General features: G+C 51.5%; 1 protein-coding gene across 1 annotated transcript; it reads right to left on the bottom strand.

The window, feature by feature from the left end:
- Positions 1 to 825: 825 nt before the first annotated feature.
- On the bottom strand, positions 826 to 16,936 carry LOC143682427 (caveolin-3-like). Its single transcript, XM_077159141.1, has 2 exons — positions 16,823 to 16,936; positions 826 to 1,549 (listed from the first exon to the last, which is right to left on the bottom strand). Exons 1-2 carry the CDS (start codon positions 16,934 to 16,936, stop codon positions 1,217 to 1,219), a joined length of 447 nt encoding a protein of 148 aa, XP_077015256.1. The 3' UTR covers positions 826 to 1,216.
- Between the last annotated feature and the right edge of the window lie 286 nt (positions 16,937 to 17,222).

A 17,222-nucleotide genomic window follows, 5' to 3' on the forward strand; every position in this document is an offset into this window, starting at 1 on the left:
AGGCACTGATGAGGTGATGCCTCTGAAAACCTGGAAAGTGCTTTTTGTGAAGCATGTTCTGTGGAACCTTAATTCTGTGAGGCGTTTATGCGTGTTACATGAAAAAAAATCATCAGCATAGGATGGGGGCTACTAGTCCAAACAGGTTTCTTTACTGCGGGACTTATCAGAGCCTTTAGTGTTTTCATGTTAGTTGAAGATCTCAGAAATATATGGTAGCATTTCCTAAAAATATTTGACCACAAGTGTCCCACCCCTACCCCCATACACCTTTTATGAGGATTAAGATAGTGCACTTTGGAAAAAGCGGCTCTAAAGACCATAAGTTTGCTAGCGTATTTTTTTGGAGGGGGCTGGGGGAGGTGGGGTGGGACATGTCCATTCTATTCCTTTTTGTTTCTGTGGTGAGTCCAGATGTGCAAAGGATGGATTATTTGTCCTTACAACATGTCTTAGGGCTGAAGATGTACATGTGCATGTGGCCAAGTCAGGGGCTTGGGAGGTCCAGAGAGGTTTTGAACCCAGATCCTGTCCCTCAGTGGTACCCAGTGATGCTTGCCAGCCCCTGGTGGCCCAAGGGAAAGTTTCCTCCACTGGTGTGCACAGGCCTGACTCAGAAGCAACAGAAATCAGGGAAATAGTCTCCCAAGGAACATGGTAGGGAAGGCCAAGAGCTTGGCAAACAAGAACTCCAAGAAAAATGGAACCGTCTGGATTTGACCCAGTGAAGGGCCTACCCATTCTTCCCGGGCATCGAAGTATATTTTGAAGCTGATCAGGACACGTACTAACCTTACGGACACAAACACAACCCAGCATTCCCCAAATGCAGCCAAAACCCTTTATTGGAGCCTCCCCCCTGAACGCCAGCAGTCACGGGGTACTTTCCCGGGTGTGCGTGGACGGGGTGGCCCCAGGTGGGAACTGAATGCTGGTTTTATGCTGTTACAGTTCGAGTGAATGCAAAGACTTGCAGTAGCTGCCGTTTTAGCAAAGGATCTTCCCTCCCTCCTCCGCGATGGGTGGCGTCAGGGTGGGGCTGGGGCAGAGCGAAGGATCACGTGCTTCTGCACAGCTGGGCTGTCCTGTCTTTCTGCCTTCCCTAAACTGTGGCCGCCCATCTTGGGGGAAACTTGCGCCACCCCTAAGGAGGAAAGGCACCCCCAGCAGCTCCCCTGCCCCTGCCCTGTCCCCCCGCCCGTCGTCCCTCCTGGCCTCAGGACTCCTTCCTCAGTAGCACCTTGAGGCTGCTGCACACCTGGCCCAGAGCAGTGAAGAGGGGGTTGCAGAAGGTGTGGCTGCAAAGGGAGTAGATGTGGCTGAGGCACTGGCTCTCAGTCAGGTGGCTCTCGATGCAGGGCACCACCGCCCCCATGCGGCAGAAGGAGGTACAGGACGCCCAGAGCAGGGCCAGCGGCACCCCCGGCAGCATGGACAGCAGGCGGGAGCACCAGCACTTGGAGACGGTGAAGGTGGTGTAGCTGACCTTCCAGATGCCGTCGAAGCTGTAGGTGCCCATGGGCTCTGCAATCACGTCTTCGAAGTCCACCTGCAGAGGCAGGAAAGGAGCGCAAGTCACGGCACCCGCCACCCCTGTGCTCCAAGGCTGCCCTCAGACTTTTGGGTGCAGATGTCAGAATTCCCTGGGAGGCTGCCTCAGCGAGTGGGGTGGAGCCCTGATACTCTGCATTTCTAACAAGCTTGGGGTGGGGGGGCTGCTGCTGCTGGGCCATGAACCACAGAGCTCACCTTCCCCCCACCTCCCAAACCCTGCCCATTTTATGGATAAATGGGCCCTGAGTAGCTGTGTGACTTGCTTGCAACTCACAGAAGTTAGGAGCAGAGTTAGAACTACAGCTCTCGGATTCTATTCTTTTATGATCCTAAGGGAGTGGGTTAGTCATCTTCACGCTGCCAAGACTGAGGGAGTGCCTGTGCATATGAGGGTGCGATGCTGAGGCTCTGCTGTCAGCCTGGCCAGGGGACAATGCCCAGTGGTCTGGTCAGGCAAGCACTGGCCTGACCGTTACTACAAGGATATTTCCTGGCTGGCTGATAAACCGGAAGACTAGGTGATTAAATCATCAGTCAGTTGATTGCAGCTGCAACAATCAACTAAGGGCATGTCTCCTGCAAATGAGATAATCCAATCAGTTCAAGACTTTTAAGGGAGAAGAGAGACTCTTTCACTGCTTCTTCAGCCAGCCAGCCTCTCCTGTGGGGTTCAGGTCCAGACCCTTCATTGGAGCTGCCAGCGTCACAGCCTGCCCTGCAGATTTAGGACTCTTCCATTCCCACAGTTGTGTGAGACACTATTATAAATTTCATATTTACAGCTCTCTCCTGCTGGTTCTGTTTCTAGAGAACATGGGCTGATACAGACAGTGAATGAGCAAAGTTTCCTGCACTCCCAGAGCATATGGTGCAGAGCGGGTTGTTACCCTAGAGGGCACTGCTAAGTTGAAGTAGGAACAGGGCATACACACGAGAGGACTGCTTAACTCAGGCTGGGGTTCAGGAAGGCTTCCCGGAGGAAGGTCCAGATAACTGAGCTGATGCCTAGAGGTAGCAGATGAAGGGTGGGGCCATGGGCTGTAAAGGAGTGCTTGGGGCAGACAGAACAGCAGCTGCTAGGACCTGGTGGGATAGAAAGTGCATGTTCTTGATGAGCTGCAGATGGTTCTAGAAGGCTGAGTGCAAGCCAGGGATGGCCAGAGGGAGTCTGCAGAGGTGAGGTGGGGCAGCAGTGCCTTTGACTGACACAGTCAGACGTGAGTTTTGTGCCACTCCTTCCAGGAGTGGCAGTGGGGGAGGCAGGAGGAGTGGGCATGCAAATAGAGACGAGGACCAGGTAGGAGATGGCCATGGCCTGCCTAGGGGGATGGCAGTGAGTTAGAGACCTGTGAAAAGAGCCAAGGGGGATCTTAGGATTCCAGATGCGGCCTGCCCAGGGCCACGCACCACCCCCGGGACCAGCCTCTCTGACGAGTAAAAGTGTCTCGTCTCTCAGGGTGTGGCCGTGTCAGCCGGAAGAGCCCTGGGGAAGAGGCAGCATTTGTTTCCTTCATCCTCCTCCTGCAGGGACCCCAGGCTTTCCCCTCCCCCATGCCTAAAGGGGGGAATGGGGGCTAGTGACTCTGATGTGGTGACAGAGGCCCTATCTGAGAAGTGGGGAAATAGATCAGTGGACTACAGAAGAAAAGAAAAAAAAAGATGACTTTGAGCCATGTCAGTTATCTGCAGGACTTCTATAACAGAGTAACACAGGCTAGTCGGCTCAACAGGAGTTTGTCATCTCACGGTTTTGGAGGCGAGAAGTCCCAAATCAAGAGGCTGGCAGGCCTTGCTTTGTCTGCAGCATTCTGGCCGCGGCTCGCCAGCAGTCCGTAATGCCATCTCGGCCTCAGCCACATGGCCACTGTTCCACCCCCATCTCCTCCTCCTGGGGTGTTCCTATTTCCTGTACTTAGAAGGACTCTGGCCATACTGGATTCAGTTTGGCCTCACCTGAACCGATAACATCTCAGAGATCCTCTCTACAAACGGCTCACATCACAGGCCAGCATCACTAAACCCCGGCTGTCCTGTGTGCAAAGTGGGGGCCTCCGTGGTGTTTGGGCCCAGAGAAGCCACCAGAGGATCGAAGTGCCCAGAAGGAACTCATGGGCTTAATTACTGATCTGCCCAGGGCCTCTGCCAGGTGGGCCCTGCAGTGGGGGCAACTGCCCACTTCTGTGCCCTTAGACCTTTCAGAGAAATTTCCTGCCATGCAGCGTTCCTGGGCCTCTTTTTCAAACAATTTTTTTTTTTTACTTTTGAAATTATTTTTTATTGATGTATATTATATACTCACATACCATGTAATCAAAGTGTACACCCAGTGGTTCACAGTATCATCATATAGCTGTGCGTTTACCCTCATAATTGACTTGTTTTCTCTTTTTTTTGTGAAAAATAACATATATACAAAACAATAAACTTCAAAGTGCACTGCAACAGTTGAACAGATTTCAGAGTTTGGTATGGGTTACAATTCCACAATTTTAGGTTTTTACTTCTAGCTGCTCTAAGAAACTGGAGACTAAAAGAGATATCAATTTAATGTTTCATCATTCATATTCATTTGTTAAACCCTACTTCTCTGTATAACTCCTCTATCACCCTTGATCATTCTCCCACTCTTTAGGGGTATTTGGGCTATGCCCATTCTAACTGTTTCATGTTGGAAGGGACGGCCGATAATATGGGAGAGGGGATGGAACTAGTTGATGCTTGGAGAGGCTGGCCTGGGCCACTTCAGTAACCAGTGGTTGGATAAATGCACGGACCGACCCGCTCAGGGCTCCAGGACCAGTAAATGGGTAGACCCTATGCAGTGGGGCCAGAGCTCAAGCTTTCACCTTCCAGGCAGCCCCTTTCCTGCTTGCGTGGGGCAGGGATCCCCTCCCCCATGGGTCCAATTTCAATTAAAATTACTGTGCCAGTTTGAAAGGATGTGTGTACCCTAGAAAAGCCATGTTTTAATCCTAATCCCATTTTGTGAAGGCAGACGTTTCTTCTAACCCCTATTCGGTATTGTTTGTTTGAAACTTTAATTAGATCATCTCCCTGGAGATGCGACTCAATCAAGAGTGGTTGTTAAGCTGGATTAGGTGGAGATGTGTCTCACCCATTCCAGGTGGGTCTTGATTAGTTTACTGGAATCCTATAAAAGAGGAAACATTTCAGAGGAAAGGAGTGATTCTGTGAGAGCAGAGAATGACACAGCCATGTGAGAAGCAGAGAGTCCGGCAGCCAGTGACCTTTGGAAATAAAGAAGAAAACCTCTCCTGGGGAGCTTCATGAAACAGGAAGCCAGGACAGAAAGCTAGCAGATGACGCTGTGTTTGCCGCTTGCCTTTCCAGATGAGCGAGAAACCCTGATCGTGTTCACCATGTGCCTTTCCAGATAAGAGAGAATCTTGGTGTTCTCCATGTGCCTTTCCACTTGAGAGAGAAACCTTGAACTTCATTGGCCTTCTTGAACCAAGGTATCTTTCCTTGGATGCTTTGATTGGACAGTCTATAGACTTGTTTTAATTGGGACATTTTCTCAGCCTTAGAACTATAAACTTGCAACTTATTAAATTCCCCTTTTTTAAAGCCATTCTGTTTCTGGTATATTGCATTCCAGCAACTAGCAAACTAGAACAATTAGCTTTCATTATGAAATAACATTGTTACCTGACGGGTAGCTGATGGCTGGGGGTAAGCGGCCATCCTGAGTCAGACACACAGCACACGACTCAGGAGACAACCCTCAGGGGTGAGTGGAAGGTGTCCGCTTTATTGAGGAAGTGCACAGCTTATATAGGCTGGGAGCATGCAGGGACACGTGTCGGGCTGGGATTGGTCACCGTTGTTGCTAGGGCCGAGGGCAGATTTAAGGTTAGCGCTTTTGGCATGAACCACCGCCAGTTCCGGGAAGAAAGCCAGTCGTGGGCTAGGCCATTTTGTGTTGCCTTGCATCAGCCATGGCAGCCATGTTGGCAATATTTTATGACTTCTCCATCAATTCTTCCTTTTTTGTTTTTTAGCTTTCCGGGTAACTGTACCTGTCTTAGGTTGCCTCCTCAGGAGATCTTACCCGTCTTTGGCTACCAGCTAAGCCACCGGAAGCGAGGGGCAGCAGCACCTGTCTTAGGTTGCCTCCTCAAGAGGTCTTTTCCATCATTGGCTGCCTGCTGATCGTCACACGGGAGGACTGAGATCCGCAGTTTAGGCTGGCTATTAACATGGGCTTCAGCAACTTGGATGGATATGATTCCTTCCTGGAGGGCTTCCTGGAGGTGGAGGCTGGCTGGAGATTTGGGGGACTAGAGTTAGGAGGCAGAGGTGGAGAAGTAGTGTGGGGGACATTTGGAAATGGAGCTGTGGAGGGTGGATGGAAAGGTCTGGCATCTTACATGGTTGGTTCACATCGGGTGAAATTCCAGAGCTGCCCACTGTTGGGGGAGCTTCCAGATCCCAGTAGCTGGGGAGTGTGGGCCCCAGGGAGTATTCTAACTTTGACTTGGGTCCACCTGCCGGGATCATCTCGGTTTTAGTCATTCTGCAGGGCCTGGATCCTGCCGGACTGAGGTGTTCTGACCTCCACAGCCTGCCGCCAGCCCCACTGTGGCCAGGGCCCCAGTCCCGGTGGCTGCTCTCTTGTCCTTTCCTTCCCTTCCAGGCAGCAGCCTGTTCCTGTCTTTCTTGGGGCTGTTCCTGAGGAAGGTGCCTTGCTACTCCCAGGTGACCCTGCCAACCCCCCTCACCTTGCAGGTGGGCAGAAGGTCCAGAGAAGGGAGGTCCCTGGCCTGGACCATCACCACGGTTGGTGGCTATTACAGGTTGTGTCCCCCAAATGACATGTTGAAGTCCTGCTCTCCAGTGCCTCTGAATGCAGTCTTGTTTGGAAACAGGGTCACTGAAAATGGAATTAGTTAAAACAAGATCCTCCTGGAGTAGAGCGGGGCCCTCATTTGACCTGACTGGTGTCATAGATGGGGAAGAGTAGAGCCAGGCCAGCACAAGAGAAGGACACTCTGCGAAGATGAGGACAGGCAGGCCAGGTCTGCTGGGCGACCACCTGTCCTAGTTTGCTAGCTGCTGGAATGCAACACACCAGAGATGGATTGGCTTTTAATAAAAGGGGATTTATTTTGTTAGTTCTTCAGAGGAAAGGCAGCTAACTTTCCACTGAGGTTCTTTCTTATGCAGGAAGGCACAGGGTGATCTCTGCTGGCCTTCTCTCCAGGACTCTGGGTTCTAACAACTTTCCCCAGGGCGATTTCTTTCTGCATCTCCAAAGGCCTGGGCTGAGCTGCGAGTGCTGAGATAAGCTATGCTGAGCTGCTTGGGCTGTGCTACATTGAGCTCTCTCATTTAAGCACCAGCCAATTAAATCAAGCATCATTCATTTCAGCAGGCACACCTCCTAGCCAACTGCAGATGTAATCAGCAACAGATGAGATTCACATGCCATTGGCTCATGTCCACAGCAACAGAACTAGGTGCCTTTACCTGGCCAAGTTGACACCTGAACCTAACTACCACACCACAGAAGCCGGGATTCTCCCCACATACCTCGGAGGGAGCATGGCCCTGCCCACACCTTGATTTCAGACTTCCAGCCTCCCAAACTGTGAGACTTCATTTTTGTGGCTTTAAGCCATTCTGTTTGGGAGACTCACAGCAGCCTTAGGAAACCAAGGGGCAGCAGAGGCTTGAGTGAATCTATGGGTCCTGATTCAGCTCCAGGACTCTGGATGTTCCTGCCCCAACTCCCGGGGTAAGGCCTTCGGAGGGGCCCTGTCAGGGAGGGTGACCACGTCAGCCCGGGCAGGCCCACGGCCCTTCTCTCCTGCCACCCGGCCGGCAATCTCCCCAGGACCTCCACAGCCCAGCCTGCTTTGTTCATTTGTTCCAGCATATTCCTTCATTCAACCTGTTTTTAGCATTTGTGCCTGACCATTGAGAGACAACATAATGGAAAAGAGCTGCTTAAGTTTGAATCCCAGCTCTGGTACTTAGTGGCTGTGGGACTGTAAGGAAGTTACTTAACTTTTCTCTGTCTTATTAGACTAGTATTTATCTCATAAAGGTTGTGGGAGGATTAAATAAGCTATATTTTTGGGGGGTGGGGGGGCAGGGTGCATGGACTGGGAATCGAACCCTGGTCTCCAGCATGGCAGGCAAAGCATTCTACCACTGAAGCACTGGTGCACCCTAAATAAGCTTTTAAAACATGAAGACTACTTAGGGCATTATGGCACAGAGCACCTGATTAATAACTGTTGGGTGGTGGTGGTTACAGTGCTTTATTCAGATAGGAAGCTTGGGTCCTGCAGGTAGTTCGTATACAGTGCAGTATATGATTGAAAGATCATTTAACTTCTTTAAGCATCATCTCTCCATATATAAAAGGGGGTCAGTAATACCAAACATGCTATATCTCAGAATCTCATGAGGAATACTGAAAATTTTTCTTCTATCCATATATGCATGCACCCACCCACACATCCACTTGTCTCTCTACCCACCCATCCACCCACCCACCCACCCACCCACCCATCCATCCATCCACCCACCCACCCACCCATCCATCCACCCATCCACCCACCCATCCACCCATCCACCCACCCATCCATCCATCCACCCACCCACCCATCCATCCATCCATCCACCCATCCACCCACCCATCCACCCATCCACCCACCCATCCATCCATCCACCCACCCACCCATCCATCCATCCATCCATCCATCCACCCACCCATCCATCTATCCACCCACCCACCCATCCATCCATCCATCCATCCACCCACCCATCCATCCATCCATCCACCCACCCATCCATCTATCCACCCACCCACCCATCCATCCATCCATCCATCCACCCACCCATCCATCCATCTATCCACCCACCCATCCATCCATCCACCCATCCACCCATCCACCCACCCATCCATCCATTCACCCACCCACCCAACCACCCACCCACCCATCCACCCACCCATCCATCCATCCACCCACCCATCCATCCATCTATCCACCCACCCATCCATCCATCCACCCATCCATCCATCCATCCATCCACCCACCCACCCACCCATCCATCCATCCATCCATCCATCCACCCACCCACCCACCCACCCATCCATCCATCCATCCATCCATCCATCCACCCACCCACCCACCCACCCATCCATCCATCCATCCATCCATCCATCCACCCACCCACCCATCCATCCATCCATCCAAATATTTATTGAGTACCCACTTTGAGCTAAGCACTATTTTCACCACTTTTTGCCAATGCTTAGCATATTACCTGGCACTCAGTAGGGGTTCAGTGACAGTTATTATTTGCTCACATGCTCTGAGGTTCCTATGAAAAGATATCTCAGAAATTCTGTTTACAGCCCAGATGACAAGTAGATTAATTCTCCAGCTCAAGTCGTCATAAATGTGTGTGAGTGTGTGTGTCTCAGTCTGTGCTAATAAGATGGATGGATTCTCTTGTTCCTCACTTTCTACTTTTGGTAATATTCCCACCCCAAGCATCTCTCTGCTATGTCTTTAATTACCATTTTTCCCCAGAAGTCATGGATATTGACATTTGACTTCTTTCTGGTGGTTGCCTTCTGGTGCTGTACATAGTGTGCCTGTTTTTCTGTTTTCTGTGAATCAGAGCTTCCCATCCTATCAGAGGGCTGGGCTGGGATGGCAGGAGGCAGCTGTTGCCCTAACTCGAATTTGAGAGTTGAGAGGGTTTTGGTCCCAGTGTTTGGGGAGATATTTATAAGGTTTAGCTCAGGCAGCTCTGGGAAGTCGTGCCAGCTTATCAGAAGCACACAGTGACTTCATTCCTTAATTAGTTTCCAGAAGTGGAGGAGAGATGGCTTTTTCTTGGAGGGTGGTGCTGTGGGCAGAATCCATTGGCTGAGCCTCAGGGCTCTGCATGCAGCTGGAGGGAGGGGCCGTGGGTGGGGTGGGGGCGAATGATTGCTGCTCATTTAGTCAGTGTCCCCTTTACTGGCCTGTTTATTTTTGGAACACCAAGAGAGCCGGTTGATTAATCGGAACCAGCCAACGAAGCCCCTGTGTCCCCAAGAGGGCAGGGAAGGTGCAAGGCAGCAGTTGCCTGAGGATGCGTGGGAGGCACGCAGCCACCCCCAGTCAAAAATACCTCCCCCAGATTCCTGCATGTCTCAGGCCTTCGGACTGAGGCAGTTAGAGGGCCTAGCCAATTCAGAGAGGTATCTGTGGGTAGATGAAATAACTCTGAGCAGGGGAGAGACCTGCTTCCAATCGGACTGCTGAGCCGCTGTGTGATTTGGGGCAATGCACTTTCCCTCTCTGGGCCTCTGTGTTTTCAACTCTACATGGAGAGGACTGGGCCAAGATCCTAGGGAAATGGAGAGAGTTTTGGATTCCTTAGAGCCGAGAATGTGGCTTAGCTCTCTGGGTCTCAGTTTCCCCACCTGCTACTTTGCTACTTAGAGTGTGGGGCATAGGTCAGTGCCCATCTTCAGTGATATAAGAACTGAAAGTGAGAATAAGCACTTAGAAATGTTTGTAAAAATTCGATAGGTTTACTTCACATCTTCTTGAATCTAATAATAAAGAAACTTGGAGTTCTTATTGTGTATGTCTGGTTTTCATTTCATTTTTCTGTAGTAATTACTCTTGGTTGTATTTTACAAAAGTATTGGTGTACAACAGATGGGAACAACAATAATAAAACTGGTCCTTCACACACAAAATTTGAGAAAGCTGGCCCATAAGATAGGATGCTACAACGAGGTGGTAGCTGCAAAGAAAGCTTAAAGGTGGCAGAGTTTTGCTTCTTTAATTATAATTGGTAATAATAATAACAATAATAATACTAATAATAGAACTCTGTACTCTCTGGGATAATGGGAGTAACAGCCACAACGTAATGGCCCTTGGATATGTTAGTTTCTGGTCGTGAATCTTCTACCTGTTATTTCACACGGCATGTAAGGGACAAGCAGGAGTCGAGGCCCAGAGTGCCTGACATCAAAGCCGGTGCTTGGATTCCCTCTGCAGGGAATTCAGCAGGAGCTGAGGCCCAGAGCATAGAACAGGCCAGTTTTAAGGGATCGGTAGATAGGGTGGGATTATCTAGAGCTTGGGGTCCTGAACATCCTAGAGGGGGCCCTGGGGCCCCAGGGCTGTGCTTAACAGGACTTGGGTTCATATCAAGGAGCTGGAAAAAACCCAAGATACTATAAGGGTGGCAAGGTGCTGCTAGAAGAAGCCCCACGAACAACTCAGAATCCTGGATCCTTGCCCTCTTGCTCTTCTTTTCCCATCCTCCCTCCAGCTTTCTCAGTCTCTGCCATCAAGAAACGTGATGCAGGCTGGAGTGGACTGAGGTTTGCCTGTGCACTGACTTTTGGTGGGTGGTTAGCTTTATGTCCAAAGATGACCCCCAATAGGTCATGCATCTCAGTGTGTATGACCCTGTGTGAGTCATCCCATATTGTGTCTGGGCTTGCCCTGTGACTCGCTTTCGCCACCAGAATGGGTAGGTTTGGTGCTGTGCCAATTCTAGAACTAAGCCTTAAGAATATTTCTGCTCTTTGGGAGCCCAAACCACCTTGTTAGAAGTCCAACTGCCCTGCCTTATAGACTAATGGAGAGGTGACACAAAGGGAAAGACTCTGAAACCACATGGAGATAGAGGCCCAGCCATCCAGCCTCCCAGTTGAGCCTGGCCTTTTAGCCATCCCTGCTGGGGCACCATCTTGGATGTTCCATTTCAGTAGAGCCCATCTGATTGCAGCTCCGGATGCCACCTTACTGCAGCTGCTGCAAAGAGGCACCCAGGGAAACCAGCAGAACTGCCTCACTGAGCCCAGTCAGCCCACAGAATTTAATGGTTGACTGAAGACAATGAATTTTGGGGTGACTGTTACACAGCATAGATAACTGAAACAATGTGTCTTTGGAGAAATCAGGCAATATCTCTAGACCCCAGGCTTCTCTTCTCTAGGTCAAAGGGGATTTAATTTGCTGTAACACAAACATGAAAGTGCAGAGCAGATACCCGGAGTGCTCACCAGCCCTGCTGGAAAATTTCTGGTGGTGGGGGCCAGGAATCTGCATTTTATCAAGTCCTCCAGAACTAGGACAGAATTTTGACACTACACTAGTTGACATTCAGTGTCCCCATAACAGGAGAAGGTCATAAATACCTCAGTGTGAATGAGGCCCCTACTTTTCAGAGGTAATTGACAGAAGGAATTTCCAAAAGGAAGTAACTGCCCATGTGGACTGACTGGTGGACTGGATGACCCTCTGCAACGCAGCCTCGACCTGCCCTTCCTGCCTTCTCTCCCACCAATCTCCTTTCAGATGCTCGGTCCTTGTCTGATAGGACAGTTCATTGTTCTCCTGCAGACAGAAACAGCAGAGTTTCATCTATTTTTCCCAACTTGGACTACCTGGTGGTGCATGGGTACCCGGAAAAACGGCTCATTGATTAGTAATGTCTGCCCTGGCCACGGGCTGGGGCATGGCCACATGCGGGGGCGTGGCCACGGGCAGGGGGTGTGGCCACACAGGGCCCTCCCTTTTGCCAGCTCTAATATCCTTCTTGATGCTGTCAGAACACTCCGTGCATTTGCTCATTTGTTTCCTCTTCTTAGAAAGCCTGTTCCCTCACCACACTGAACGTTTTACTCAGTTTTTATGCACCTTGGATGCCACCTCCCTCTGAAGCCAGTGCCTGATTTGCCCAGGCGACAGTAATTTCTTCCCCCCCTTCCCTCCCCCGACACTTCCTCCGGCCCTAATTTGGGGCGGTTCGCAGCATCTCCCTGATCCGGTCATTATTCTAGTCTTAGCTTCTCTGCTGGGCTGAATGCTCAAGAGAGCTGCTGGGTGAGTCTCATCTTCATGTAGAAGGATGTTTCAGATGGGCCCGAACTGGGAGCATAGTTTGTAGCACCGGCGGCTGCACGTTCCTCTGGCATTTGTTAGCCTGAGCTGGTGGGCAGAGGCTGGTGGCTGGTCGGAGGAGGAGGGAGGTTGTGGTGGGTGTGGGGTGGCCGGGGCTGGGCTGCCTCCAAGCCCCTGAGGAGATGGGCGTTGAGGCCAAAAGCTGAAGGGCCTGTGTGACACCCCAGGCGCCAGCGCTGGCACTTGGGGGGTCCCAGGCTGCTGAGTGTGAGTTCAGGAGAGAGGGGGCTGTTGATGAGACAGCCCTGAGCCCTCGGGAGGCTCTGGGGTGGGGCAGGGCTCCTGCAGGCAGGCATGGGGGGGCTGGGAGGGGGTTACAGAGCTTGACGGCTTGGGTCTGAAGGGAAAGGGGACCTCAGGTGTAGCCCTTGGCAAACTGGAGAGCCCTGGGACTTTTGGCGCCCACTTGCATCCCTCCCCCACTGCCACCCTGGTACAGGGGCTTATGCACAGTAGGTGCACCTTGTTCGGCCCCATCTCCTCTGAGACAGCACAGTGCTTGGCATATAGTAGGTGCTCGGTGGTGATTGGAATCAATGTGGATGATCAGATTGACGGTGGGAATGGGGGTTCCTCTTCTGAGCTCTGCAACCCTACCCTCCATGAGCTCCAGCTCTGCCCTGGGCCTCGCCCCAAGCCTTGGAGGTTGCTGTTTAAATCAGTGGCTGGTACAGAGCTCTCCCTCTGCTTTTGGCAATCATTTTCCTAGCCTGGTTCCAGAACAGAACCAGTCCTTCATGGGGAAGTTTTGACCCTGTAACACCAAAAGGGAGCTCCTCCCCTCAGCTGGGGACAAAGTCACTGACATGGCGGATCTGTCACCTACTCTTCATCCTTGGCTTTTCTCTGTGAAATTTTGGCAGCTGGTGTCAGAGGGCACTGAGTCTCCCTCTTCTTCACCCCGGCTCTGTCTACACCACAGACTGGGGCTCAGAGGGGGAAAGGGATTTCTCAGCATCACCGAGCAAGACAGCATCTGGGCTGGGACCAGAACTTGATTCTCCGTAGCCCTGTCCTATGTCCAGCATTCCTTCGGTGGCCCTCATCCTGGCTCACATGGGACCTGTAACTACTTGTGAGGCCACCCCTTGCCAGGGATCAGTGTCAGGGGCTTCTGCGCCTTCCTCTCAGCCTCTGCCTTATGCTTCTCCGTCCCTCCATCTCTCTCTCTTCTCCTTCTCCCTCCCTCTATCTTTTCCTCACCCCAGGTGGTAAAGGAAACCCAGGTGGTCAGAGGCTGGCCAGCCCCAGACAGACGTCCCTCCTTTCTATTCATATTCTTCTTTCTTCTTTAACTGACCATTATATACACCTGAAGTCTACTTGAACCTGTTGGTGATATTTTTTCGTCTTTGTTTTATGAACCTTGTTAAAGTTCTAAATGTGTTCATTTCTCATGCATTTAAAAAAGAGGGAAAGAAAGAAAACACCAAATAACTCCCCAAACCAGGGTCTGCTCCATAAATACCCAATAACAATCCCCTCTCACTAAAATTACTAGCAGGTAGTTTGTTTAGCTTTTGGATGATGTTCTCCTGAGGCTCAGGGTCTCTGGGAGAGGAGGGCTCTCAGGGGCGAAGGCAGGCTGTCTCTGCCCCCCTCTGGATCTAAATCTGGGGCTGGAGCTGCTTACTCCTGGCTCAGTGGGACACAAGAGTCCCCTCAGCTCTGGTCACCTGTTGTGGGCTTCCCTGAGAAGCCACATCCTCTCGTGGGTTCCGCTTTTCCATCCCTCAGTAACACACCAGAGACTACCCAGAGGATAACCTGTGTATAAAAGCTGGGTGCAGCCTTAGTTCTCACATCTTCCACCTACAGTCTCCTGGAGGTTCCTGTTCGCTAAGTGGGTCACGCCGTGGCCATGTGCAGGAGCTGTTAGACATGTTCAAAGCCCTTATCTCATTCCATCCTCACACATTTCAATTGCACAGCACCCCTCTGAGACCCATTTACCCCATAGGGGTGGTGGTCTCATTTTACAGGGGAAAACAGGCTCAGAAATGTAGGCGACTCATCCAGTGTAATCGTTTTTAGGTATGTTGGAGAAGCCATAAAATAGCGCTATTGTTGGAGAAGCCATAAAACATCGCTGACATGGCTGCCGTGGGGGATGCAAGGCAACACGAAATGGCTAACCTGAAATCTGCCCTCCACCCTAGCAACAACGGTGACCAATCCCAGAAATCTGCCCTCCGCCCTAGCAACAACGACCACCAATCCCAGCCCGACACGTGTCCCTGCATGCTTCCCAGCCTATATAAGCCTGTGCACTTCCTGAATAAAGCAGACGCCTTCCATTTTCCCCTGAGGGTTGTCTTTTGAGTCGTGTGCTGTGTGCTCTGCATCTGTGTGACTGACTACGTATGGCCGCTTACCCCCAGCCATCAGCTAACCAGCCACCAGCGAGACAACATAGGTAGAAGAGCCCAGATTTGATCAGGTCTGTTAAAGTCAAGTCCAGTACTCTTCCCTCTAGACTGCATTGTGGAAACATGACTAATAATATTTCACATTTATATAGCTTGGAATATGCATTCCCTAATTTTCTTGGGATAGTACTTTTCATACTGTGCTGTAATTACCTTGCGTTCACTGCTGCCATGATGGAGACATGCCCCACGGGAAGTGGAGAAGGGAATGGCTGAGTGCCTGGAGGAATTGAGGAAGGCTTCCAGGAGGAGGTGACATTTGAGTGGGCCGTGACAGCTGAGCAGGCATTCAGCACTGGGAGGAGAGGAGGGGGGCATACCTAGTGAGGCACCGGCCCTCTTTTCTGATGGATATAGCTGACTCTTGGACTGGGGGCTGCAAGGGTGGCAGAAGCAGCAGGTTGCGGCCCAATTGTGTTGGGTCTGGAAAGCCCCGGGGAGGCATTTAGACTCTACCCAGCGAGGGAAGTGCCCCATGGAGAATGGCAGTAGAGGGGCTGTACTTTACAACAAGCCCCAGAATCACACTCTCTCGTGTACAGGCTGGGAGCTGTGAAGGTAGCACTGTGGCTGGTGTGTCTGAGGATTTTTAAATTGTATTGCTTTTAATTAGAGTGGGAAAAAAACCCAGATTCTCACTTCTGTTATTGGAAAACTGTTAAATGCGTTTGGGACAATTTGGGCGTGAGAATCTGTTTTTCAGCTGTAAATTTTATGAAATCTGAATATAGAACAAACATTTCTGATGAAAGCTTAGTCTGAATTGAGATGTACTATAAGTATAAAATGCACACTCTGCCTTTTGAAGAAGAAAGAATGTACAACCATGCATTGATGATTGTTTTTATATTGATAACATGTTGAAATGATACCATTTGGGGTCTAGTGGGTTAAGTTAAAAAAATACCATTAAAATTAATTTTGCCTGTTTCTTTCTCTTTTTTTTAATGTGACTACTGGAAAATTTTAAATTACATGTATGGATCACATTATATTTCTAATGGACAGCAGCTGGTCTGCAAGTCTGACACACGCGTTCGGAACCAGTTGCCCCAGGCCCCTGCACTTTTAACAGAGCCCTCCAGGGGTGTGGGTGTTGGTTCGAGGGGACCCCAGGGAAAGCGTTCTGCTTTAGCAAGATGCCTCGGATTCTCCGACAGAGGTTGGCTTGAAGGTGTGGGCCTGCAATCAGCCAGGGGGCTGGTGTCCCCATGGAGGGGAGCGGCTGGATTTCAGGGGAGTCTCCTCTGAGGCTGGACACCTCTCATCTGAATCTCCCCCTCATGGCTCTGGCTGTCCTCAGCGGAGGCCCCTGCCTGCTCCTGGCTAGGGGACCTGGCGGGAGCCTGGAGGGCTGGGCAGGGTCCCCAGCCTTGGCGGATGCTGGGCAGCGCCCCAGGCCGTGGCTGACCCTGTCCGGGTCCACAGCCCCCCTGGAAGCCGCTCTCTAGGGACTAACCCAGCGCCCACGGTGCAGACCGCAGAAATCCCCCCTGGCGTGGAAACAGCCCAACTTGGCCACCTGTTCCTATTCCTTCCCAGATGAGGGCCAGGAGAGAGCTTCACAGGAGCAGGGGAGGCAGCTGTCTTTGTGATTTGCCTCGACTGTCCCCAGCAACACCTGGGTTGTGCATGGGTGGGCCTTTAAAAAAAATTTTTTTTTAACTCCAGTTTCTGCTAAGGGTGCTTTAGGGGGTTGCACAAGCTTTATTTTGGTGGGTAGGGAAAGGAGAAGACAGAGCCACGTGGTCTCTTTCCTAGGGAAGCCGCTTGCGCTGGGCGCTGAATTCCCCGCCCCCACTGCTGCCAGGCACCCAAGTGTTCCGCAAAGCCGCCACCTGGCCAGCCGGCCGCGGGGCCGAGGGTGCTGCCTGAGCCTACCTTGACGATGTCCTCATTAATGTTCTTGGTGTCGCGGTTCACCAGGTCGCTCTCCTTGCAGTGAATGTCCTTGATGATCTGGGCTTCGAGGTCCCTGTGCTCTTCGGCTATCATCGCCGAGTTGGCTGGACCCGGGTGGGGGGTGGGGGAGCCTTGTGGCGGGCCGGGGCAGGGAGGCCAGCTCAGTGTCCCCAGACTTGAGGCCCTGCCGGCTAAATAGGCCCCACCCAGCGTGCCGGCTGACAGCTGTCCGGCATAACTCCAGCCTGCCTCTCACGAAAGCCTCCCGTGGCAGGCCTCCACGCTAAAATTAAGACTGGCGCTCGGCTGCGAGGCCCAGCGCTCCTTAAAGGGGGCTGCCGCCGGGCGCTGACCCTCGTGCGAGTGCCGAGCGCCTGGC

The sequence above is a fragment of the Tamandua tetradactyla genome, chromosome 5 (genome assembly GCF_023851605.1).
Source record: "Tamandua tetradactyla isolate mTamTet1 chromosome 5, mTamTet1.pri, whole genome shotgun sequence".
In the NCBI taxonomy this organism is placed as follows: Eukaryota; Metazoa; Chordata; class Mammalia; order Pilosa; family Myrmecophagidae; genus Tamandua; species Tamandua tetradactyla.